General features: G+C 62.3%; 1 protein-coding gene across 5 annotated transcripts in view; it reads right to left on the reverse strand.

Moving 5' to 3' along the window:
* Positions 1 to 521: 521 nt before the first annotated feature.
* The window catches only part of SLX9 (SLX9 ribosome biogenesis factor), a 34,466-nt gene continuing 10,654 nt past the window's right edge, over positions 522 to 24,333 (reverse strand). For 3 of the 5 annotated variants that reach the window (XM_006935857.5, XM_045036507.1, XM_045036506.1), the window contains exons 3-6: positions 12,005 to 12,073; positions 5,907 to 6,057; positions 2,966 to 3,037; positions 522 to 1,817 (exon numbers count right to left, since the gene is read on the reverse strand). In XM_006935857.5, the coding sequence (XP_006935919.4) occupies positions 1,694 to 1,817; positions 2,966 to 3,037; positions 5,907 to 6,057; positions 12,005 to 12,073 (416 nt within the window). In that variant the 3' untranslated portion in view covers positions 522 to 1,693. The other 2 variants (XM_045036505.1, XM_045036504.1) reach the window with 2 other exon arrangements.

Here is a 24,333-nt window from a genome sequence, read left to right on the forward strand (position 1 = left end):
CCCAGTAACTCACGCCCATTGCAACACACGGCAGAGCGGTGGCTGGAAGCTTCCCGTCCAGCTCAGGCCAGGCATCCGGCCACACCCAGAGGGGCACACCCAGGGGGGCGCCTGCAGGACTGGAGCTCCTGTTTCCAACCCCACAAGCCCCAGATCATCTGAGCAGCAGCCGTCATCGGGGTCCGGTACTCTGCTCGGGACGGGGGGTTGTCCCCACACGTTTGAGGTTTCTCAGCCCATTTCCTTGGGGTGAGTCCTGAGGTCGGCGGAAGGGGCAGCGTACGGACCTCACCTCCTCGCGGGGAGCCCACCCAGCCTCCCTCCGGCCTCTCCCTTACCCACGGCTCGTGCTCTCAGAGCGGCCGAGGGGGAGGGCCTGATAAGGGCAGGAGGGGGCGAGCAGGCCCAGCCGTGGTCAGACGGGACTTGCTGCGGGACCAGGAAGGAGATTTTCTCCTCAGACAACACGTAAGAAGAGCCTTGCGGCCACTGTCACCAAACGCAGACAACACAGAAAGGCGTGATGGGGAAACGCCCAGGCATCCGCACCGTCTCCCGGGCGGCCAGTGCCCCACTCTTTTTCCCAGCAGTGATTTTATTGCAGAAACGAGTTTGTCACAAATACAGCTTTGTAAACAGCTTGTCTCACTTATGGAGAACTGGTTTCTGTGCTGAGAACAAGACCGTACCGTCCCTTAGGGCCTGGCGGTCCTGGCGACATGGCCACGCTGACCTCTGGCTGAGGGGACTCGGCTGCCACCTGCAGCCTCTGTGGTCTTATCTGTCCCTTCTGTGTCCCGTCCCTGTGATGTGTCCACACCGTGTGCTCTTGTGCAGAGAAGGGGTCCAGGATCCGATTCCATTCAGCCATCCGTTCCTGGACAGGCTCGGCGGACACTGCTGAGGTGTCTGTGTGTCGTGAGCACCGCGGCCACGCCACTAGAGGTCAGGGACAGATCAGCCACAGGGCCCAGACTGGCCTGGCGCCCGGACGCAGAGGCAGCACGCCCAGGCTGTCGCCCGCCTGTGAGGGGCGCTGGTACCCAGGCCCCGTCCTGGGCCCAGAGCTGCCGCCGCGGGGGCCCAGGCCTCTGAGCCGCACATCCACGAGCTCGGGGCCTCTGGCCAGAAAAGCAGCCCCCTCCACATCCTCGAATCAAGGGTTTAAGTCTGATTTCCCACAGTCCGGCCTCCAAACCCCAGGCTTCTCACAATAAATACCCATCCTGCTCTCGGGTCAGCTGCCGCAGGGCGGGACCAGGCCTGTGCCCCGCGTCCAGCCTGACGGACAGCAGCGGCCCTGCTCCCCTTAACCACAAGAGCAGGTGGAGGGGAGCAACCTGGGCTCGGGGCCACAGCGGGGAGAGGGCCGGGGGAGCGGCACGGAGACAAAACGGGAGAAGCAGACAGGAGATGTTCCATCCGAGCCCCCGGGAACCGGGAGGGCGGCAAGAGCCCCCGAAGCACGGAACAACGTGGCCGCGTCTCGGGATCCTGACGCCTGCCGGGCGGTAGGTCGTGCCATCCCGGTCGGCCAGCCCAGAAAAGCCCAAGAGCAGCTCGGAAGGAAGCCCGCAGGCCCACTGCCCGAGGTCACGCCACAGCTCATCCTCACGGCGGGCACCGCCGCCGGGTTCAAGGCGATGACGGCAGGGGCGGGTCCTCGGGGCTCACGGCACGCCTCCGGACCGGGTCAGAGCTGGCCGCCGCCGTGCAGCTGCATCTGCTGGGCCAGCTGCTGCCCGATGGCCAGCAGGGGGCTGGCCCTGTAGGACGGACTGGCCAGCAGCTCCTGAAACCGGGCCCTTTCTTCCTCCCTGAAAGAACGGAGATCAGAGCGGGTCAGCGAACCCCCACACACCTCGGTGTGGGGTGCTAGGGATGGGCGTCGGCACCGCCTCCCCTCAGCCACCCCATACTCAGGCACCTCGGGCGGAGCTGGACACTGGAGCGGGCGGGCCAGGCCAGGGGTTACCCCGGGACAGAGCACCTGGGGCCTAAGGGTCACCACGGGGAGGTGGCGGGGGGGGGGGGGGGGTCGGCACTAGGAGGGACTGTACGTGCCCGTGGGTCCGGGACACCGGCCCCTCCTCCAGGGAGTGGGCTCTGGGCCCCCATCCCAGCCTTCGTGGGGAGCTGCGACTCAAAGCAGGAGGAAGCTGACAAACGTGGGGAGACAGAGCCTCCCCGCGGCCTGCACAGGCGGCCTTACATAAGAGGCGCCCTCCCCCTCCCCGCAGCTCTGCTGAATCCGCAGTCACGGAAGGGCGGGAGCTCCGCACCCGCCAGCCCGAGACCGGCCCTTCTCGCAGAGGGCGCCGTGGCGACAGAGGTGCAATGGGAGACAGGACAGCTTCCTCCGGGGGTGGGGGTCCGGGGCCCCCCGAGTCCAGGTGGTGGCTGCCGCTCTCCCCCCCGCCGGTCTCTGAGCCCAGCCAGCCCCTCTCAGATGCGCCAGGGCCAGCTCGAGTCTGGTGGGCACCCCTGGGAGACGTCACCTCTGCACGGAAACTAAGGGGACCCGGTCCGAAACCTCAGGATGGCAGTTCCAGAAGCAGTCTGGGCAGGGGGGGATGTGTCGCAGCAGGGGCCGCCCGGCCTAGGGCAGGTGGGGGCAGGACAGGCAAGGCCAAACCTCAAGGTGCCTTCCTGGCTGCCGTCAGGGAGACCGCCCCCTCTGGACCGACTGCCCAAGCCAGGTGTCCGCTCCCAATGCCCGGGATGGCCGGGGGCCCTGGGCTCCAACGGGGACCCCCTAAGGGCTGGCAGCGCTGGTTCTGGTAGCTTCCGCCCCCTTTGCTGCCCACGGAAGGGGCTCCCAGCCCAGCCGGAAACAGGCTGCTGCACGCCAAGCGGTCCGCGGCGCCCGAGCGGACCCGGGCCGGACACCGGACAGCACGGGGGGCATGACGGGAGGAGAGGGGTGGGAGCAGCGGAGCCCCATTTGGGGGTGGGCCCTACTCACAGGAGCTGGAGCCTCTGCGCGGCACTCATGCGGCTCAACTCGGCGGGCCGGGGCCTCCTGCTCACCCTCACCCTGTTGGGGACACAGAGAAGCAGGTCAGCGCGGGGACCCTGGACCCCTTCTCACCGTGGGACTCCCCACAAGACCCAGCGCAGCCCATCTCCCTGGGGAGCCGGTACCAAGAGACACGTCTACATGGCGGGCGGCAAGAAGGGCGAGAAAACCGGAGCCCGGAGCCAACACCTGAATTTAGCCTCTAGACCAGAAGGCCTCATTCTTTATTCATGTTTGCTGATAAAATATGAATGAAAGACCTGTCTCCTGAGCCTAAGAGAGCACCTGCACCCGCCTCTCCTCTCACTCACGCTGACTCGAGTGCCCGCTCTCAGGCAGGGCCGCCAAGACGGCCACGTGCACCCCCAAGGGCCCGTCCCAGACTCCGAGTCTACGGCCAGGCTTTCCCGAGTCACCCTCTGCCCCAGGCCACCTCGGCTCTGCTCCTCTCGCTGCTGACCCTGCATTCACCCGGGAGCAGACCCCTCGCGGAATGGGCTGGCATCCCAGGCCTTGGGCCACCCCCCCCCCCGCCCCCCCGTCTGTAAAATGGTAAAATCCACTGATGCTTCCCACAGCCCTCCAGCTCTGCCAGCAGAGACACATCTGGGAGTCCCCTCGGTGCCCGTGGGCCAGGTGACCCCCCTAGCAAGGTGGGAGGCCAAGATGGTCACCGAGCCTCAGGGCACGGCTAGGACCCCGGTAAGCAGCTCCCGGGGGAGGCTCCCGTCCTGTGGACAAAGGCAGACAGGGTGAATCCCCAAGGCCATCGGGGTGAGCAGAGCCAACACCCCAGCACAAACCCAGCCAACCCCTCAGTCCTGTCCCCTCTGTCCAGACAGGTCCGGGCCTTGGTCTGCTTTGAAATGACCAAGGCAGAGAGCTCGTACAAGGGCAGACACTCACTCGTGGCCTCCGAGCTTGGTTCTGGCTGCAGACCGAGCACGGCAGATAGTGGCTGGACTGAGACCACCCCCCACCCCCGACGGGAATGCTGTGCGGCTCAGAGCACACAGCCTGGCTCGCTGCTCAGGTACGCACACAAGTGACCCCAGCCTCACCAGCACTGGAGGCAGTGGCTCTGGACATCGGCTGACCCAGCACAAACCTTGGGGAAACCACTGTAGCCCTGAAGCCTCAGTTTCCCTGTCAAACAGGCAAATGCTTTCCTGGCCAACTCCGGGTAGCCAGGCCCGCAGTCCCAAGGCGGGTGACCCCCGGCACGTCCACCTTCACCGCTGTCACTCCCCTGCCACGGGTGAGCCCACAGGGCACGCCCGGCCCCCAGGGGCCTCGGAAACCAAGTGTGTGGAAGAAACACCAAACAACGCCGGTGGGAACACGCAGACTCCTGCGTAAACCCACAGCCCGGCGAGCGAACCCGAGTCCACGCGGCGGGGGGGGGGGGGGGGGGGGGGCGGGGAGCGGCGGTGGCCAGTGGAGCCGTGCTGCCACCTCTAGCCAGCTCTCCAGCAGCAGCCACCAGCCGGGGGCCGCTCCGGGGTAGCAGCGGCAGCAGCCTCAAGACGTGGCCAAGGCCACCCGGACCCGACGGAGTCCCGCGGATGGGCAGCCTCGCCCCTGTGCCCGCTGGCCCGGCTGCATGGGGCTCCCCACCCGGTTCATCAGAACAGAAAAGACGACCTTCACCTGACACTCTCTTGCCCAGAACACTGATTTCTAGAGAAGCTAACCTTCCCAAGGAGCAGCAGGACTGTCGACCGTCCGCGTGCTGGCTCATGTCAGGAGCCCTCTGTGGCGCCCACGTGGATGGAGGCTGGGACACGGCTAGGGGCAGGCATGCTCCAAAAGCCCCGAGCCCCGGGCTCCCTGTCGCCATCGCCCCGGGAGGCCACATCACGGATGTGGAACAAGCTTGGAGTGGCCCGGGGCCTCGGTCAGGGTGTCCCAGTGGGTGCCTGGGGACCCCTGCGTTCAGGTCTGGGTGTCCAGGGTGCCAAGGCCATCCCCACACCACGTCCTGTCCGACCCGGACTCTGGGACTTGCCCAGAGGGTGGGGACAAGAGCAGTCACGGAGCCATCTGTGCCGTCCACACCCTCTGAAGTCACCCACCGGGGGGACCTAACCCCAGCAGCACGGCCTCCTCCCGGGCTCCGAGGAATCCGGCCGCGGAAGGCCAGGAAGAGGCCCGGACACTTCCTGTGATGAATGCTGATGGGCTGGGCCTGCTCTTGGCGAGATGGGGCTGGGGGCTCCCGGCCAGGCACAACCGGGCGGGAGGGAGTACAGGGACCCAAGGCAAAGCTTGCGGCTGCGGGGGTGATGGCCACCCGACTCCTTGCCGGACCGAATGCTCTAGATTCTTCCATCCCAGGAGGTGGCCTGGGAGCTTCCGGCTCTGCAGCCGAGCGGCCCTGAGCACACGGCCTGACGCCCCCCGCCCTCAAGCCCTGTGAGCGGGGAGGGGACGGCAGAGGGACCGGCTTCTCTAGAGCACGCACAGCAGGGCGGCAGGAAGCGCTACCGGGACGTGTGCGTCTCGGACGGGGTACCAGAGGCAGGGGGCACGGTGCCAGGCTGCGTCTCTGGGGAGCGAAGCAGAGGGCACACGGGGAATAGAGCCCAGCAGCGGTACAGGAGGGACACCCCCCACCCCATGCAGCAGCCCTCCCGGCGAAGCCGTTCTGAGGCCCAAACGGCCGGCAGGCGCCCCTCCTCGACATGCTGGCCAAGGGAGGCCCCACCACCTGCTGACCTCGCGGCTGGGTCCGTGGAAGCAAGCGTTTCTGCATCAACAACCGGGCCAGGCCCCTCTGGGGCCTTTGCCTGCCTACCCCTCCCCTCCGCCATTTCTTCTCCGGCTCTGGCCCCCGGCCCGGCCTCGCAGCCTCAAGTTCCCGAGGCAGCCGCACACAGACGCTCACCCTGCAGAACGCGGCCGCCGGCCGCCGGCCTCCAGCTCCAGCAGCTCAGGGAGGGCGTCCTTCAGGGGCTGCAGGTCCCCCACCACCACCGTGGCCCTCCGTCTCCGCTCTGCCTTGCGCTTCTGCTCGGCCAGCTTTATGGCTTCGATCTCTGGGGAAGAGGAGACGTGAGGTCAGTGAGAGAAGCAGAGAATGAAGGACGGGCAGCTTCCTTCCTGCCGGCACCCCGGGAGCCCGGGGACAGGCCGGCACCCCGTCACAGAGGCACAATTCCTAATGGCAGAATGACGAGACTGAGCTGCAGGCACGGAGGCCTTCTCCTTCTGAAAAGGGACACTAGCACGGCGGCCTGTGCCTTTTGGGGGCAGGAGCAGGGATGTGCGGTCAGAAGCGGGCAAACGGACAAGGATTTAAACAGTGAGTCACCTACGGCAGGGCCACATCTCCTGTGCTCTCCAAGTGCCTCCCGGGACCGGGAGGGAGGAAGTGCGTCCCCACGTAGGGGAGTTGATATTGTGGGGCCCCAGGAAGCCTCTGCACAGGAGTCGTTTCTAGAAACTGCAAGCACCCACCTACCAGGGACAAGCACTAAGGGAGGCTCCGTCCACAGACACAGGAGCCGGCCCCCTCCGAGCCCACGGCACCAGGGCAGCGCCTCGCACCCCAAAGTCCCTCGGCTGTCCGGGGCCAGCTCTGAAGAGCCCACCCCGCCTGCTCCAAAGTCAGAAACACGCAAGCTGCCCCCAACCAGGGTCCCAGAGAGCCCAGGGGGCCCTGGGGAGTGAGGCTGCTCTCCCTGCCCCGAAGAGCTGGGCTCCGGGGGACAAGGATGGCCGCCCCTCAACGCTCCGGACCATCAGGATCACAAGGGGACAGGTCGGTACTTCCCATCCTCCCAGGGAGAGGATAAACAATTTACTGAGGTCCCATCAAACCAGGCGCCGCTTCTCCGGGAGGCCAACATCCTAGGACGGCTGCAAAGGCCAGGGCGGGCGTGCTGACAGACCGGCGCCGGGACCGAGGGCAGCAAAGCACAGGCCCGAGGCTCCGGGGAAGACACCCACACACGGCTGCACAGACGTTAGCAAATCCAAGTGGAAGTGCTTTAAAATAGTAACACATGTTAACTAGCTGGAGCGTGTCCAAGGCGCACAAGGGTGATTCGACACAGCGACGTCTGCCAGGGGGTCTGCAGCGGTCTGCCTCAACAGAAAGGCCACCATCGCTATAAGAAATGCCAAAAGGAAGGTGCAAGAATTTACTATCCTGGGGACACCTGGGCGGCTCAGTCGGTTAAGCGTCCGACTTCAGCTCAGGTCACGATCTCGCAGTGTGTGGGTTCAAGCCCCGCGTCGGGCTCTGTGCGGGCAGCTCGGGGCCTGGAGCCCGCTTCCGATTCTGTGTCTCCCTCTCTCTCTCTGCCCCTCCCCCGCTCACTCTCTCCCTTTTTCTCAAAAATAAACATTAAAAAGTTTTTTTAAATTAAACAAAAAAGAACTCACTATCCACTCACCGTAAAAGTTATAATAGAGCCATGAATGGAAGGACATTCTCTAATTTGGCAGGAGATTATCTACCAGAAACCTCGTATTCTCTGGCAAAACATCAGAAGCCCCACACCAATCCGTCATGGGCAGTTCAGCACCTAGGGAGGGTGGGCGGCAGTGAGAACCCATAGGGCAAAGCTCGGCCGGCCCAATCAACCCACCAAACTAATTCCAAATCTTATTTAAAAAAAAAAAAAATTTTAACGTTTATTTATTTTTGAGACAGAGACAGAATGCAAGTGGGTTGGGGCAGAGAGAGAGGGAGACACAGAATCCAAAGCAGGCTCCAGGCCCCGAGCTGTCAGCACAGAGCCCAACGCGGGGCTCGAACTCACCAGCTGTGAGATCATGACCTGAGCCGAAGTCAGACGCCCAACCGACTGAGCCACTCAGGCGCCCCCTAGATTTTTTTTTTTTTTTTTTTAATTTTAAGAGAGACAAGAGAGAGCAGGTGTGCACACTCACACAAACAGTTGAGGGGCAGAGAGAGACAGACAGAAAATCCCAAGCAGGCTCAGCGTGGAGCCCAATGCAGGGCTTGATCTCAACCAGGAGATCATGACCTGAGCCAAAATCAGGAGTCGGATGCTCAACCAACTGAGCAACCCAGGCACCCCCAAATCTCGTTTTTAAAAGAACTGAATGGTAAGAGTAGCCAAAACGTTTTTTAGAAGAACAAGCAACAAGACAGTGGGCCTCCTAGACACTGAAGCAAACTGTGAAGTGACAGAAATCCCAACAGTGTGGCGTCACCGGGCAGGTGTGAAGGGCAGCCTTCCACCTGCTGTCCCAAAAACTAAGCAACAATGAAACACGACAAATAAAACAAACAGAAACGTAAAGCCAGAAAACACAGGCGCCAGGCACTGATGTGCACATGTGCACGCACATACACACACACGAACACGCACACACACCCCAGGTAAATACAAAAAGGTGTGCGACTTTAATCTTGCACCACCAGCCGGCGGTTACCCCCGTATGGAACTTGGCAGTGAATGCAGTCTTCGGCTTTGCCCGTGTTACCTAAACAGCTCTGTAACTTTTTCACGTGGGGCTGAAAACATTACCTTATCCTCAGATTTGGGTGCCCTTTCATTCCAGCCCGGGGGCTCAGGGAGCGAGAACAGTGAATTTAAGGGGGTGTCAGTTCCGTGCCAACCGGCTCAGCACAGGCGCTCCAGGCCGGCAGCTCTCGGCAGGGGCGACCTCGCCGCCGTCCCCACGGTCCCCACCCAGCCGGCTCTCCCCTGCTTCTGCGCTGAGCCCCAGGGTCGCTCTCGTCTCCCAGCCAGAGACGGGGCCGCACAGGGAGGGAGGCAGAGGTGCCCCCCCAGAGTGTCCTCTGAGGCCTGGACCCTGCCATGCCCTCTTCTGGCGTCGAAGCCACCCTTCTTCCTCCCAGGCAGGCGGGTCGGGGCCTCCCCTCCCCTCACGGGCTCCGCCATCTTCGTACCTAGGCTGGAGATAGCCCCTTGGCGGACTTCTCTCCAAGTAAACCCTTGTGGGGGTGCTGGGCCTGACAGACCACACGCTGATGCCTGTCCCCAAGGAACAGTCTCACGGCCGGCCCACTCATAAGCAAAGACGGACAGGGAAAGGTCCATCCTACCAACTACGTGGTCTAGAGCAGCAAGTTCTGAGTGTTTTGGGGGTAGATAGGAGGCTCCTCCTGCCCCTACCGCTCCCCCCTGGCTGGCTCTGGAAGGTTCCCAGAGACTGTCACTCCTTTATCCTAAACGGTTTAATTTAAAACTAGCCTGATGGGGCACCTGGGTGGCTCAGTCGGTTGAGCATCCGACTCTTGGTTTGGCTCAGATCACTCAGGGTCATGGGATCGAGCTCCGCACTGCACTCCGCGCCGAGTGGAGCCTGCTTGAGATTCCCTCTCTCTCTGCCCCTCGCATGCACGCTCTCTCTCTAAAATAAAAACTTTTAAATCATTGGGGCGCCTGGGTGGCTCAGTCGGTTAAGCGTCCGACTCGATTTTGGCTCAGGTCACGACCTCACTGTTTGGTGGGTTCGAGTAACGTGGAGCCTGCGTGGGATTCATTCTCTCTCTCTCTCTCTCTCTCTCTCTCTCTCTCTCTCTGCCCCTCCCCCACTCGCGCGGTCTGTCTCTCAAATCAATAAACTTGTCAGGAGAATGAAGAGGAAAGTCACAGTCTGGAAGAAAATCTGCAACACGTGTACATGACCCAGGGCTGGCCTCCCGGACGTAAGAACAATTCTTGGAGCTCAGGAACAGAAGGCAAAGAGCCTCACGAAACCACACACGACCGGACGTGCCGTGCAAGCGGGAGCGGCCGGTGACACGCCCGGTGGCGGTAACGAGCGCCAACGCCACGAGGAGCGGCTGACACCCTGCCTGGCACTCGGACGCCGCCGCGCCCTGGCAGAGCCGTGGCGCAGGCGGAACGCGCCTCCGCGGCCGGTGGGAGCGTAAGTGTACAGCCACTCTAGGAAACGTCTGGCAGCTGCTTATTAAACTAAACATACACCTGCCCTATGACCCCGCGTTCCATTCCCAACTACTCATCCCAGGGAAATGAAAACATATTCCACAAAAAGACCCGTGAAGAACGTTCACAGCCTTTTTCACGGTAGCTAAAAAGAGAAAAAGACCAGGTGTCCATCCGTAGGAAAGTGGGTAGCAAAGAGTACATCCAGATAAAGAAATCCTTCTCGGCGACAGAAGGGCACGGGCCATAGCTGCGCTCAGCAGAGAGGACTCTCAAAAACACCACGTGAAGCAAAGAAATCCAGACACGAAAAGAGTACGTCCTACGAGATTCCACGTACGTGACGCCTAGAGCAGTAAAATCTAGTGAGACTCAAAGAAATGAGACAGGGGTCACCTGCAGGGTAGTCGAGAATGCGGAGCGAGGGGACTGCGTGGGAAGGCACACGGGGATTCGCCGGTGACGGTGGCCTTCTGTGTCTCAAAGGGACTCTGGTTGCACACGTGTGCGCATTGGTCACAAATCGCTGCCTGGCACTTCACTGCACCCAATTTCACCTCAAAATAAAAATGAAAAACCGTCAACAGATGCTGAACCGTAGAACTATTTGGGAGAAAGTGTGCTGACGTCTGCCACTCAGGAATGTGCACAGAATGCGGGTGGTGGACAGACGGACAGAAACAGACAGACGAGCAGACGTGGGAAAGAAGAGTGTCCACATAAAACCGAGGTGGTGGTTTCAGGTTTCCCCGTAACATTCCCCCTGCTCTCGCGTGACATTTTTCATGACAGAATACTAGGTAAGACCGAGTGGGGTGACGTGGGCACCACCACAGCCCGCCGTTCCTGGACAAAACTGTAAGACAAACGAGCTAAGCAACTCAAACTCAAAGAAAGAAAGAACAGCGTGTTAAAACAACAGAAACTGAGAATTCAGACCCAGAGAAAGTAGAAGTAACAAGCGAATACAGGAACTGACTCCCGGGACGGAAGAGATCGAAGACGGGTGCAAACACAGGACAGCGAACAGGGGCTCTGATGACGAGGGGCCCGCAGCCCTTTGCTAGTGAGGGCAGAGATCGGATTAGAGAAGATGTTTTACGGGAAACTACAGGTGGCCAAGACTGACCCAAGCAGTGAGACAAAGACACCGACCAGCACGGGAAGAAAATTTTAAACATCAGCTCAACGCTGCAGCCCAGACACGTGCAGGGTCTCAGTGGCCACCGTCTATCAGTTTTCCAAATCTAGTACACAGAGGATATTCTGTACGTCTCCGTGCCAGGAACCGTGACAAAGAAAATCAATGAATGAATCACTTCCTTAAGGAACTTCCCCAAAGTGACCCAAAAGTAAAATAATTGTGGGAGAAACAGGCAAATTTCTCTAGAAAATTTAAGAAGTATATTTTCTTTAAAACCTTCAAGGAGGGGCGCCTGCGTGGCTCAGGCTGTTAAGCATCCAACTCTTGATTTCGGCTCAAGCCCTGATCCAGGGTCAAGGGTCCAAGCCCCACTTCAGGGTCCGCCCTGCTCTGCTTCTCTCTCTCTGCCCCTCCCCCGCGCACGTGTGTGTCCAGACACATGCGCTCGCTCTCTCTTAAAATAAAAGATACTTCCAACGAAAACTAACTTTAACCACGAGAGAATACACAGGGTATCACAAATTATTTTCAAAAGTCAACAGAATCATACTCAAAAGGTGCGATACGAAACAAATTGCAAAGCAATCCTCACAAGAAAACCTTCAGAAGAGCATCAGTGAGCATTCGGCATCACGAAAAATAACCCCGTCTTCCAAAAGGCGACTGGTGGGCAGAGAGGCACCGGGTGCGGCGAGGCGGCCGCTGGAGGCCCTCAGAGAGAAGGACCGCGCGGCCGCGGCCCGCAGAAAAGTCCGGAAGGTCACCACTGGCAGGAAGGTGACCTCACGGACACCCCGAGTGGCTCTGAGGTGACACACTCACGACACGCAGGATCGCTTGCGTGCTGACGAGCCGACGCCGCGAGGAGCCCAGAGCGGCAGGTGCAGGGAGGACGGGGACCGTCTGCGGGGGGGCGTCAAGCCGGGAGGAGAGGGAGGTACTTACTCTGCAGCCACCTCTCACGCCTCAGCTTCAGTTTCTCCTTCTTGGGCAAAATGGCCCGGGTGTCCGCACCTGGGGACAGAGCACATGGGGTGAGTGGAGCGCGTGTCGGGAGGGAGCCCTGCAGCAGTGTCCCTCTGAGGCCCGCAGGCGGGCCTCACCAGCGAACCCTCCCGCCCTGACTCCGGGATGGCCTCCAGGATGGGCCACCATGTGGCCGTGAGGCCCAGAGATGCCACACAGCTCACGAGCAGACACGCACTTTCTGGCCAGGCAGAAGCCTGTGCCCCCGAGCCGCACGGGCCCCGCTGTCTGGAATTTCTCTGCACAGGCGCTGCTCAAAGCCAAGGGGTCTCAGGGGAGTCCAGTCTAGGCAAGAGGTGGTCCCACATCTTGTCCCCAAATCCAGCCACCGTAGCGAGAAAAACCCACTTCTCTTCACACGGCGCCTCCTCTGGGGGCCAGCTGTCCCCTCCCCTGCACTCGCTCCTGCTCCCCCAGCTCCGGGCCTGCCGGCTGTCCCACCGCATGAAGACTTCGCCCAGCCTGGCCTCTCCTCCCTCGTCCCCCAGGAGGGCCTGCACATCCCCTTTCTGTGGGCTACACTGTGTCCCCCAAATTCACGTGTTCAAGTCTTAATCCCCAGGACCTCAGAATGCACCTGTATTTGAAGACACATCTTTAATGAGGCGACTGAGGGAGAAGGTAGGGTGACCCCAGTCCAACGTGCCTGGTGTCCTCCTAGGAGATCAGGACACAGACAAGCACAGGGACGATGACGAGAAGACTCGAGAAAGATGGCCATCTGTGCACCCAGGACAGGGGTCCCGGGGGGAGCCAGCCCTCCCAGCATCTCAACCTCCACACCGCGAGGGAGTAGATGCTCGGCGTCTGGGTGGCCTGGGTGCACTGTCTGCTCCAGCCGTCGGAGCCACCCGCGCGGCCTCCTTCTCGGGAACAACGCAAAGCACCGCGTTGCCACCACCAGCCGTGCGGGAGGCCCGCCTGCCCACGCCCCCCGGAGCTGCGGAGCCAGCCCTGGAGTTGCCAGGCGCCGAGGCGGTGGCAGGACGGCCCACGAAGGAAGGGGGCAGAGCTGTGACACTCCTTCACTAATTGCCTGAAGAAACCTGCTGCCCTTTAGGGCACATCTCTGGCAACAACCCTACAAACTGGCCCCGTTTCACAGGACAGAAAACCCAGGCTCAGAGGAACGCTCACAGAACTATGAGTGTGACCGGAAGGGAGCGTGACAGCTGAGCCCGTCGGGCCAGCACCCTGGGGACCACAGTCCTGGAGGGTCCCGGAGACACAAGACTGGAATAAACCCTGAGCCACATGGGCACAGGTGAAGCTTCGCAGAGAGCTCAGAAATCACACACGGCCCTGGCTGCAGGACACGAGGCTTCCCGGGTCCGTCTTGCTGACCCCAGGGAGGCCCTCTCCTCCTCGGCAGGTGGACGGGATGGGGGCAAGACAGAGGAGCCCTGCCCCCAAAGCTACATGCGGGGGCGGGGTGGGGGGGGCGGGTGGTGGCAGAGCTGACGCCACTGGGGCCTGTGCCACGCTGACCAGACGTGGACTCCCAGCTAGACGAAGATGGCCAGCCCGTGTCAGCGGAAGCCACGTGTAGCCCCGAGGATGTGCCTGCTGGCGCGTCAGGCGGGGCTGGGACTCCCCTTCTCCAGGCCCTTCCTTCTCTAAGGGCAGGAAATGGGCGGGGCCGGGACTTCACTGGGGCCACAAGACACCCCCCAGAGGAGGGACCTCTCACTGGGTACCAAGCCCCTCAGCCTCCGCAACCTCGAGTGAATGGTGGGGCGGAGAGCAGGTAGCTCTCGGCACGGCAGGATCCGTAGATTTATGACACAAAGCCTGAGAGATCGTTGTCACCCTTTTGAAACTCTTCCGACCAGGGAGGGGAGGGCTGCCTGACCTGGGGGCAGCAGCAAAGCGCCACTGCCAGGCTCCGGGAGCAGAGAGGACGCGGTCTGCCGGCTCTCTGCCCCACGGCAGGGCTGCGGCGTGTGGGAACGTGGGCTGGAGGGCGCCGGGCCAGGCAACGCCCCACGCTGCAGCCAGGGTCTCTGCCTCGGGCCTGCTCTAAACACAGAGCGGCCTCCAGGCTGGCTCCACTGCCTTGGCCTCAACAGGCCTCCCCAGGGACAACGCGGCGGAGCCCGGGGCCTGTTCCACACGGGGCCGGTGCTGTGGGACACGCACATCTCCCAATTTGTCTCCACTCCCCGCAGATTTGCCTGCTGTGACAGATCCCTGATGCCACTGCCACAACAGTCCAGAAACAAGCTCCGTCTGGAGGAAGGAGGTGCACCTGTCAGACAGACTTGTCACCTCAGCAACGTGCACAAACCCTGTAGCCCGAGACTCCCGGGAGAATTTAATCCCTTCTCCAAGACTAAGACCCTGCACGCCGTGGCCTTGTGTCGAAACTCCCAGACGTGCTGGAGCTGACCTACTTTTCTCTTCACCGCCCTGACCCCTTACTCCCCTGGGGAGCAGAGGCCCTGTGACTTGTCAGTCACCCTCAGCAGCTCAGAATGGGGTGGGTGAGAGAGGGTGAACAGAGGGGCTGCACGGTGTGGACGCCCAGGACCAACGCTGCTCCAACCAGCAGCCCCCACCCATGTTGCGCCCGGCACCATACCCACCATGGGGTCCAGCCGCCAGGCGCGAGCCTGACGCGAGGCAGGGAGGGCATCTGTGCAGCCTCGTGCAGGCGTCAGGGGCCTCTGAGGGGGGGGGGCTAAGAGGTCCACACGTCCCACTGCCATGTCAAGCCACAGACGAGGCAATGACGGTGCCCACTGTGGGGTCAGGGGGCATCTGTTCGGGGCAGGAGCCTGGGCAGCGGAGGCCAAGTGACCCGCACATCCAACAGGCGAAGGCAAGAGGGCGGCCTCCCAGGGAAGCATCTGACGGCGGGGCATGTAGGCAGCTCGCCCTCAAAGGCTCAGGGAGACACCTTCCCCACGCTCCTACGACTTGCTATAATTTGAAATAACTTGGAAATAAAAACAAGTCTACGACCAGGGAGGACTGACTGACTCGTGGCCACGCTGCATCGGGGCCCCCACCCTGCTCTGCCCCAGGAGCCTCCGCCCGGCAGCCCGTCCCCACGCACCGGGGAAACGGGAACCAGACGCACGGGCCCTGTGAGATGGCCGAGCGCGTGGGCAGTGAGGTCCCACAGAAGCCACCTGGAAGCACTGGCAGAGGGCCCCACGCGCCCAGGAGGGACACAGGTGCTGCCACACTGGGCACGGGCGGCAGGCACCGGGACAGGCGCCACAAGCCCTGCTCACCTCAGTGTCCCTGCCGGGCCCCCCCACCCAGGGCATCCGGAGGGTTCCGGAAGCCCAAACCCCCAAGGACCGGGCAAAGTCCGCGTTCTGCACTGAGGCTACAGCCTGGAAAGAGACCGATAAGAGGGCGGGCGCAGGGGCCGGTGGGCCAGGCGGACGGGCCCTGAGGAGAAGCCGCGAAAGCACAGGCTTCACAGAGAAGGTGGGATCTGGGGCGTCAGGGCTGCCTGCGCAGCCAGAGCCCGAGACCGGGCGAGGCAAGACGGCTGCCCAGGTGCACCTCGGGGTCCCTGGACGCGGTCGGAGCTGGAGCGGAGGCCACCTTGGAGGGTGTCTCTCGGGACTGTAGGAAGAGAGACAGGTCCTGGCAGGGGCGAGGGACCTGGCTCCGTGCCAGCCTTGTCAACGGAGATTCTCAAACACACGCAGGGGAGGGACACTGCGGAGAACCACGAGCGCTCCAGCTGCCCCCACTCCCACCCACCTCGGTCACTTACGGCAAACCCCAGACACACCCTCTCCGGCACCGGCTCTGACCCCTGCGCCCAGGTCCCTGCGGTTGGTGTCTGCCCATCAGAGTGTCCCCGGGGCCTGAGCCAACAGCTGTGAAAGGGGACGCCCCTGAACGCTGGCACCACGGTCCGTGGGGGACACACCCCAGGAGAACGGGCTGAGATGGGTCAGAGGATGCCCAGGGGGACACAGAGATGGCCTGTCCGGTCCACTAACCCCTGAAGCCCTCACCTCTCTCCAGTCCTAGCACCAAGCCCCTGCCACGGCCCCACACCGGGATCCCCTGGGCTCAACGCTGGACAGGCCGCCCTCACCCCTCTGGGTAAGGACACCTCTTCCAGGCGGACGGGAATCCCAGTCAGGCCAACGGTGGCCCCACGGCATTGCCGAACTGGGTTCTCCTTAAGGACACACTGACAAGGCCTCTGCCACAGGGGCCAGCGACCCGGGGCACCAGTTCACACCCCCTAGGAACTCCTGCTCCAGATAGAGCCCCAGAGAGCCTCCCGAGGTCTGCTCTGCTCTGGCTCACGGTTACCCCCACCTCACCTCTGTCAGCCTTACTCCTGTGCCGGCGGAGGTTAGAGGGTGAGGCCCTACGGCTGTGCTGTTTCACTGAGGGAGATGCTGAGGCCCAGGGGCAGGGCCTGCCCTGAACCATGCAAAGAGAGGCCAACGAGCACGTGCCGTACCAAGGCCAACAGGCCCGAGTGCGGCGTGGGCATGGGTGGCCCCGATTCTGATCCTTGTGACGGATTAAGCAGACCAAACCTCCAGTCGCCTTCTCCGTGCAGAAGCTGTGTGTGACCCACGACGGCAGAAACACCAGCCTCGGGAAAATGGGGCTGGGTGCGATCACGCCGGCCCCTCTGGTGTCCAGTAGGGGGGTTAAAAGTACTGTATGCAAACCTGGGCCCCAGTCCCTTCCAGAGCCACGATCCTGGGTGTGCCCTGACCTCCAGAACCACCCCCGCCAGAGTCAATGCTACAGCTGCCTCTCCAAGGGGGAGAGGTGTCCAGCAGCATTTCTGATGCGTGACAAAGGGACAGCAACCGCACACTCTGGGGCACGTCGCCCCAGCCCGAGTGCCCACCCGAGCTCACTCTGGCAGGTGCTGGGAACACCAAGGCTTGGGAGGCCTGGCTGGCCCAGGGTGTCCCCGGGACCCAGTGAGCAGTTCACACCCATCCCAAGGCTCGGAGCAATTCTCCAGAACCTAAAAACAATACTTACAACAACCAACCCACCGACCATGCTGAGCACAGGAGGCCTCCTGGCCAGGGGGGTCGCCTCCCCAGCCTCAAGGCAGCAACCTCAGGTACAGACACCATGACTGCGGGCGTCCCGGAGAGAAAGCGCGGGCACAAACACAGGGACGGGCTGCTCTGACGGGAAAGGCTGACGGTAAGACGCACCCTCCTCTGGCGAGACACGGCTCCTCGGGGGAGCGACACAGCAGTCTCCTCGTCTGTAAGAGGGGAACCACCTCTGCGGCACACCGGCCTCGTGGGGGCCAAGTACAAAGTCAACAGAGCTCAGCGAGGAACCCGTGTGGCCGGCCCAGCCACGCCCACACGCCTGCACCCCAGTGGCCCGCCTCCGACACAGCCTGCTGCCCGTGCGGGACGTGCGGAAGACGGGCCCTGGGCTCCTGGTGTTGAGTCCGGGGAGGACACGGTTGATGCGTTATCACAGGGCTTCTGCTCTCATGGAATTGGGAGGAGAGTCAATACGTAATTAGTTTTCCTGCAAATGACATCAAGAAGCTATTCTCACGGCACCAATGAACGTGCACAAACGCTCGGGCACAGGCAGCTGCAGGTGTCAGAACCGCTTCCGAGGCAGGTCGGTGAGACTAACCCCGTGGACAAGGCCATCTCGGGACACCGACACTCCCACCACACCTAAGACACAGACTTGGGGGAAATAAAGTGGGAATCGGTCCCGTCCCTCCGTACATCAAAATAAGGTCCCAACTGATTAAGTATATAAATAAAAAACAAAACCATAAAAGTACTGCAAAAAACACAAATGAGTACAAAACACAAAGAAAACACCAATTTGACTACATACAAATTAAAAACTTCTGCAACAAGTTATGTGAACTCAAAAAGCATGACTGACAGGGGACACCTATACATAACAAAACAGGCGTCTTCCTTCCTATGTAAATAGCTCTCCTGAATCAATAACAAAACAAACAGCCTAAAAAATAAGGTGCAGGAAAAGGCTGCTTATACGGAAACAAGGTTAATGGAACTTCTAAGGAAGCGCACGGTTTACAAACCTGCCCCCACTGCTCCCCCTTCACGTGAGCAGAGACTTAGGTCAGCACCAGCCGGCTCCAACCGGAGGCAGAAGCCCACTCAGGTGCCAAGCAGGAGCTCCCACGGGGCAGCGTCTTGAGAAAGCCATGAGGCGACGTCTATTGACGTTCATTGTTTTATAGGCTCCTTGTGTCCGATCCCCAGTCACCCCAGTCCGAGGCAGCACCAACACCTGGGGCCACACGCAGGGCCTTGGGATGCAGACCCGGGAGCAAAGGGGCCATCTAGCTCCCAAAACTGTTCACTGGTTTTTTAAATGTCTGTGCATCTGACTCAGCAATTCCACTGCTACATTTTTGTCTACAAAGACATTCACCGGCATCCACAAAGATGGGGGACCCGACATCCCCTCACATGACAACCCCAAAAGCCTTGCAGAGGAACGAGGTCGCCTCGTGCTGACGGGCAACCATGCCCGGCACTCAGGGAAGTGAGGGGCCAGGGCCGGCCATGCGCGCACACGGGGTGGGAACAAAGCCTGCGGTGGACGGCTGCGGGGAGTCCCCGCACTGAGTCTCCACACTAGCGTGTGCCACGCTCCCAACCCACTAGGGAGGGCAGTGGCGTGACACCTACTCTAGGAAGGGAGCCACTGGTGGGCGAGCGCCGTGGGCTCTCCCAGAGGGAGGGGACTGGCCCAGCACCAGGCGGCCAGAGATGCAGCCACGCAGGGAAGGCCCGTGCTCCGCACCACGGCGAGGCTGGGGCAGGTGGTCACCTATGGATGGTGCAGCTAGATTTCCTCCCCTTCCTTTCTCTCTCTTCTTCGTGACTTACACTGCACCCCCATAAGGAGACAGACTTTAAAAAAAAAAAACCAGCAAAGATACCAAAAAAAATTGGGGACAAATTGCTCTAATCAGAGACGACGTGTGGGGAGAAGAGTGGCAAGATTATTAACCAAAGAGGCCGCGTCAACATATTTACAAAAACACACCCACCAAGTTTTACTGCTAAAGCACCCTTTTTGTTCATGAAAAACCTCTCCAGTGATGAACTCCCAGAGGCCACAAACCGTTGTGTGCGTCAAAAGGGCAGATTCAACACCCTTAGGACCAACTTCTAACATGAAGACGCAGGATAACCCGGCTGTCCCTGCTTTCAGAACTGAAGGCCGATGGGCAGCCGCTGGTTTCGGTTCTGCAGCCGCAAAGGGGGCCCCGCCAGCCCGCCGGGCGGGACCGGGACCCAGGGGCAGAGGGGCTGGGGCTGTCTTGCCGTGCTCTCCTCGGGGCAGACCGTCCCACCCCCGGCAGGACCAGGGTACCTCCGGGCTGCTCTCCCGCAACCCCTCGCCTCTGCCGAGCTGGCCCACGTCCATCACGAACTCCAAGCCACCGGCAGGAGGAACCCGGTGGGGGAAACCCTCCAGATAACAAGGCGCCAGAGGGACAGTGAGCAGGACGGCTGGATTCCAAGTATGGAGGCAAACAGCTCACGGCCATGGGCCCCTTTCTCTCAGGGAAGGAGGCCTACAGACAGCACCCCTACAGTCCAACCTGCGCCAGGCGGTGCCTCCGCCCTGGGACGCTCAGGCCGAGGTCAGTCTCCCTCGGGCAGGGGCTGAAGAAAGGGGACATCGGGCGAGCTGCCCCGAGGGCCACCCAAGCAGCGTGCACACAACATGCTCTGGCCTCCCCTCCACGGTGTACCAGGCACCGGCATGATCCTGAAGTGGGGCAAGGACAGGCCCTGCTGGGGGCTCCCCGCCAGAGACCGCACGCGCCCTCCCTGACCGCGGCCACCACCGAGCCCGCACAGCGGTCGGGGGGAAAGTCACGGGCAGACAGACAAGCGCAGGCCACACTCAGGTTCAGCCGTCCCACGTTTATGTGACAGGGCCTCCCTCTGAGCGGTAGGGACGTGAGGACCCATCAACTGGGAAGAGGCCAGGAGGCCCCACCTCACAGATTTTGCCGAGCATCCTGCGGTGGGCCATGGAAAACAGCAGACAGGGTGCAGGTGCCCAAAGGGAGGCGGCTGCCGGGTCCGCGGGCACTGAGCCCCGATAGCGCAGGACCATGTGAAGGAATGGCCTCCTCGCAGCCACCAAGGACACGAGTGACAGCACACGGCCACGGCGGGGGCTGCTGTCGGGCTCCACGTGCAGCAGAAAGGCGCCGAGAACCTTAAATAGCTCCCTGCCACCGCGTCCAGAGGGCCGGGGTTAGAAACAGCAGCCACGTGTTCAGCTGCATCTCCCAACCCGTCCTCTCCAGCCCAACACAGCTGTACCCCAGGGGGAGCGGCACCCTTCGTGACCCAATGACCCCCACACGGCCATACAACCCCACGTGCCCAATCGGGTCCAAAGACCACCGCTGGTGGACAGCACCGTAAAGACAGCGGCCCCCCTCGGAAGGAAGGTTCTGGAGTGGCGGGAGAGGAGCGAAGGCTCTCAGGAGCACCCAAGGACCTGCCTGCAACTGGGCTCAACTCTGCTGACAAAGAGCCCCAGGACACAATTCCAGAAATGCCCAGGCCCACGGCAGACAGCCCTGAGGGGCACCATCCCTCCACACAGGCTGGCCGCCTCTCTGCATGGCCAGGAAGGCCTCCCGCTTGTGTGCGGACAACCGGACAAAGGCATCCCGCCAACCTCACAGGGGGCACCCAGGACCATCCCCAGATGGACATTCCCCCAGGAAGCCTGCCCCGCGAGGTGGGGACCCCGTCCGGGCAAAGAGCAGCGAGGCAAGCTCGGCCGAGGGGCCCGCTGGCCCCTTCCTGAAATGGGCCCGGCAACATCAGCTCTAACCAAGTCAGTCTGTGTGCATGGGGAGGTCACTCAGGGAGATCACAAATGCAACACCCCACACGGGGACAGAGGGACAGCGGTCCCTGGCGGCAGATGTAGACTTGAGTCTTTCCTGTAATACACAGTACTTTTCCGATCACGAAGCGCTACCTTTCACAAAAGCAGTTTCAGGGGGAAGCCAGCCCCTACCTTCCAACCCTCGGCCAGGGCTCGGCGCGGACACTTGGTGTGGACTCGGGGCGTCCGTTCACGCGTCGGCCCGGCCTCCGTGGAGCCAACGGCTCGAAGAACAGGACGAAGGAGCGCCATCCACAGCCCGGCCCCTCCTGCTCCCCTCAGATCCCAGAGCAGGCCCAGATCTGCTTTCTCCCCCCACCTCTCATTGCCCCCGCCTCCGGTGCGTGGAGAGGTCCGCTGCAGAAAGACGCTGGACCCCGAAACGGCTGCACCCCACCACCCGCCCACATGTCTAAGAAGTCCCAAGAAGGTTCAATCCAACAAGCTACTTCGGTCTGATGAACACTCAGACCGCCATGCTGCCAACGGGCGCCACTACCACAGGCTCCAGGAGAGAGGAGGCGGGGTCGCCATGAGCCTCCTTGTCACCTGCGGGGGCCACGCTCTGCCATCAGAGCTCTGCAAGGATGAACTCACAGGGTCCCCCAGCAGCCCCTCTTGCAGACGAGGGAGCCAGTCACAGACGGCCTCCGGCCACCAGCGAGAAAGCGGCAGGCAGGATGTGACCCGGCAGACTGGCTCCTGACCACCTGCCAAGACAGCAGAGGGAGTTTCTGAAGCACGTGCTGCCCGGGACAAATGCTCCGGCGCTACAGACGGCTCACTAGACGGAGAAAACCGCCAACACCGACCGGAGGCCGTGCGGAAACGCTCCCGGGCAGGGCCGGCCGTGGGCCACAGCAGGCCAACCCCGCAGCACGCCCACCGCACGCCCACCCACGAGAACGCCAGGCTAAGAGGACAGCAATCCACAGCTCCCCGACTGGAAGAGCTCAGCCCCCAGATCCCCCAAGACGACAAAGAGCATCCGACACGGGCGGGTCCTCACGCCAGCACTGCTCCTTCCACAGGAAGCAGCTCGGTGCCGGTCGGGGTGGGACGAGTACAGAGCTATCGAGGGTCCCAGGCAAGTGCAGGCACCGCCCCTCACCAGTGCCGTGTGCAAGTGCCCCCGGGGCTTGCGGCTGACCCAGACTAGACCTGGGCCCTCAGCCAGCAGGCACACCAAGGCCCTGCAGCGTGGCTCCTCGTGGCCTGGCTGTGGAGTGGGGTGTGGCCCCTCGGTCCTGGTCCTCTTTCCCACGGACAGGCGGGACCTCGGACCTCAGTCCTGCAGGGTGGCTGCCCGGTTCCCTGCAACGGTCCCCCTTCATTGTGCTGGGGGTGGACACAGCTGCGCGCTGACTTACCTGAGTCTACCCCGAGCCAAGCCAGAGACCGCTTATGGGAGGGTGGAGGGGCTCCTTGCTCCAAGGGGCTGTGACCATCCTCGGGGGCCCTGGACCCGGTGAGAGTCGTGACCGGCGGGGCCTATACCCTGCCGCGGCTCACGCTGACCCTTGGAGCCCAGGCATGCCGGGGGTGTCCCACGTGGGCTGGGCAGCCCTGCTGGCATTTGGATCACCAGTGCTAGGCAACATCGGGAGGAAGGGCTCGGGCTGAGGCTCTGAGAAAGGGACCCCAAGAGACGGCCTGGAGCTGGGCAGGGAGAACCCTGGCAGGAGGGACGCTCCAGCCTCCCAGGGTCTGGCCGGGGCCTGCCCGGGACCTGCCCGCTGCTCACTGAGCCCGTGCCTGGCGGGCTTCGGCGTTCAGCAGACGCTCACCACACTACGCCTACCCTGCTCTGGCCCAGCAGAGACACCTCCAAGCATCAGGCCCCCCACCTGCACAGATCTCAGCCCCCACGGTGCTCAGGGTGGGTGGGACGGGCATGGAGGCTCTCGCTGCTCGGCCTGACACAGCCGCGTTCCCCAAGCACAGGAGCTGGATGGGTGGAGGATGAGCTGCGGCCACTCTGGGGTGCTGCTGTGCCCCCCACTCCTCGGCACCTCATCCCTCTCAGCACACACTGCGCACACAAGTCCTCGCACGGCCAGGCCACGCCGCCCACGGGCATCGGCCACGTCCTCCCGTGGCTGGCCTCCCACGAAGAGCCCGTCCAGAGACGGGAAGAAGGTACCAGAAATGAAGCGGCCTTGGCTTGTCCCAAAGTGGGGAGGAAGGACAAAGTACACCCACGCTCCTCCTCCCAAATCCCTGACGACAGAGGGAGCAGGAAGCAGGCCCCGTGCCCCAAGGCCTCGCACCCAGGCCCTCTCAAGACCATCCGGGGAGGGCCCTTCCAGGCCACCTCCTTGACCTCGCCCTTCCCTGCTTCCTGTTGTTAAAAAGAACAGGCTGGAGACAGACAGAGGCGAGAACAGCCGACAGGGGGCCCCTTCCTGCCCCACCACGTGAGACTGCGGGCCAGCCACCCTCCAGCAGCCAGCAGGCCCAGAGCAGAAGACCGTGCCTCCCAGTCGTCCGCCTGCTCCGTGCACAGACCTTCGGGCCCTGCAGGTCAGGACGCCCCTGAAGGCAGTGGGCGCGCTCCCTGGGGTGGGTGGAGGCGCTCCCGCCCAGGGCCTACACCCCCAACAAGGAGCCAAAGAAAGGCCTAGGCGACAGCAAAGGGGCTCACAGCCAGCAGCCTGCAGCCACCTCCAACGGGCGGACAGCATGCACCGCCTACTGAAGAGCTCCGGGGTGCCTCCACTGTGGGCTTCAAGACGGCACGAGGGCCACGGGGGAACCAGACACCCCCTCAGCCAAAGCAGCCCCCAGGCGGCCACCAGCAAGGCCCCCACGTTCCTGGCCTGGGCCCAGGCCCAGAGAGCAAGAACCCCCTCTCCTTGCACGTTTCACATTCGAGGTGGCGCGGGGAGAAGCGATGAAACTTTCTGGGTGGGTTTTGTCACACCCTCCCTCACACTGGAGAAGGAGGGAAAAGTCTTCGGAGGGGGAGCTTTACAAACTCCCTGAAGACGGCGCCTGGAAAGCCCTGGGAATCCGTGCTGGGAGCTCCTCGCCCCGCGGAAGGACCGGCCTCTCGGAATCCAGGCTTGGCCTGAAAAGAGACGCAGCTCTGCCGCCCTCTGGTGAACAGGCTTCACGCCTGCACCTGCTCCCAACTGAAAGCCAAGGTCACAGCACTGCAGCCACGGAGCCGGAAGATGAAGAGGACGAGCACATGTGCTCCGTGTGGGCTTCCCCTGCTCCGGGGGTCCCCGCAGCAACGTCCCTCCACCGCAGCCCGGGGCCGGCCTGGTCCCAGCGCCACCTCCCTACCCTCTCCCGCCACAGCCTCATCAGCCCCCAGAGTGCCTCCTGGCAGCCTGAGCGCCGGCCCA

The sequence above is a fragment of the Felis catus genome, chromosome C2 (assembly GCF_018350175.1).
Source record: "Felis catus isolate Fca126 chromosome C2, F.catus_Fca126_mat1.0, whole genome shotgun sequence".
In the NCBI taxonomy this organism is placed as follows: Eukaryota; Metazoa; Chordata; class Mammalia; order Carnivora; family Felidae; genus Felis; species Felis catus.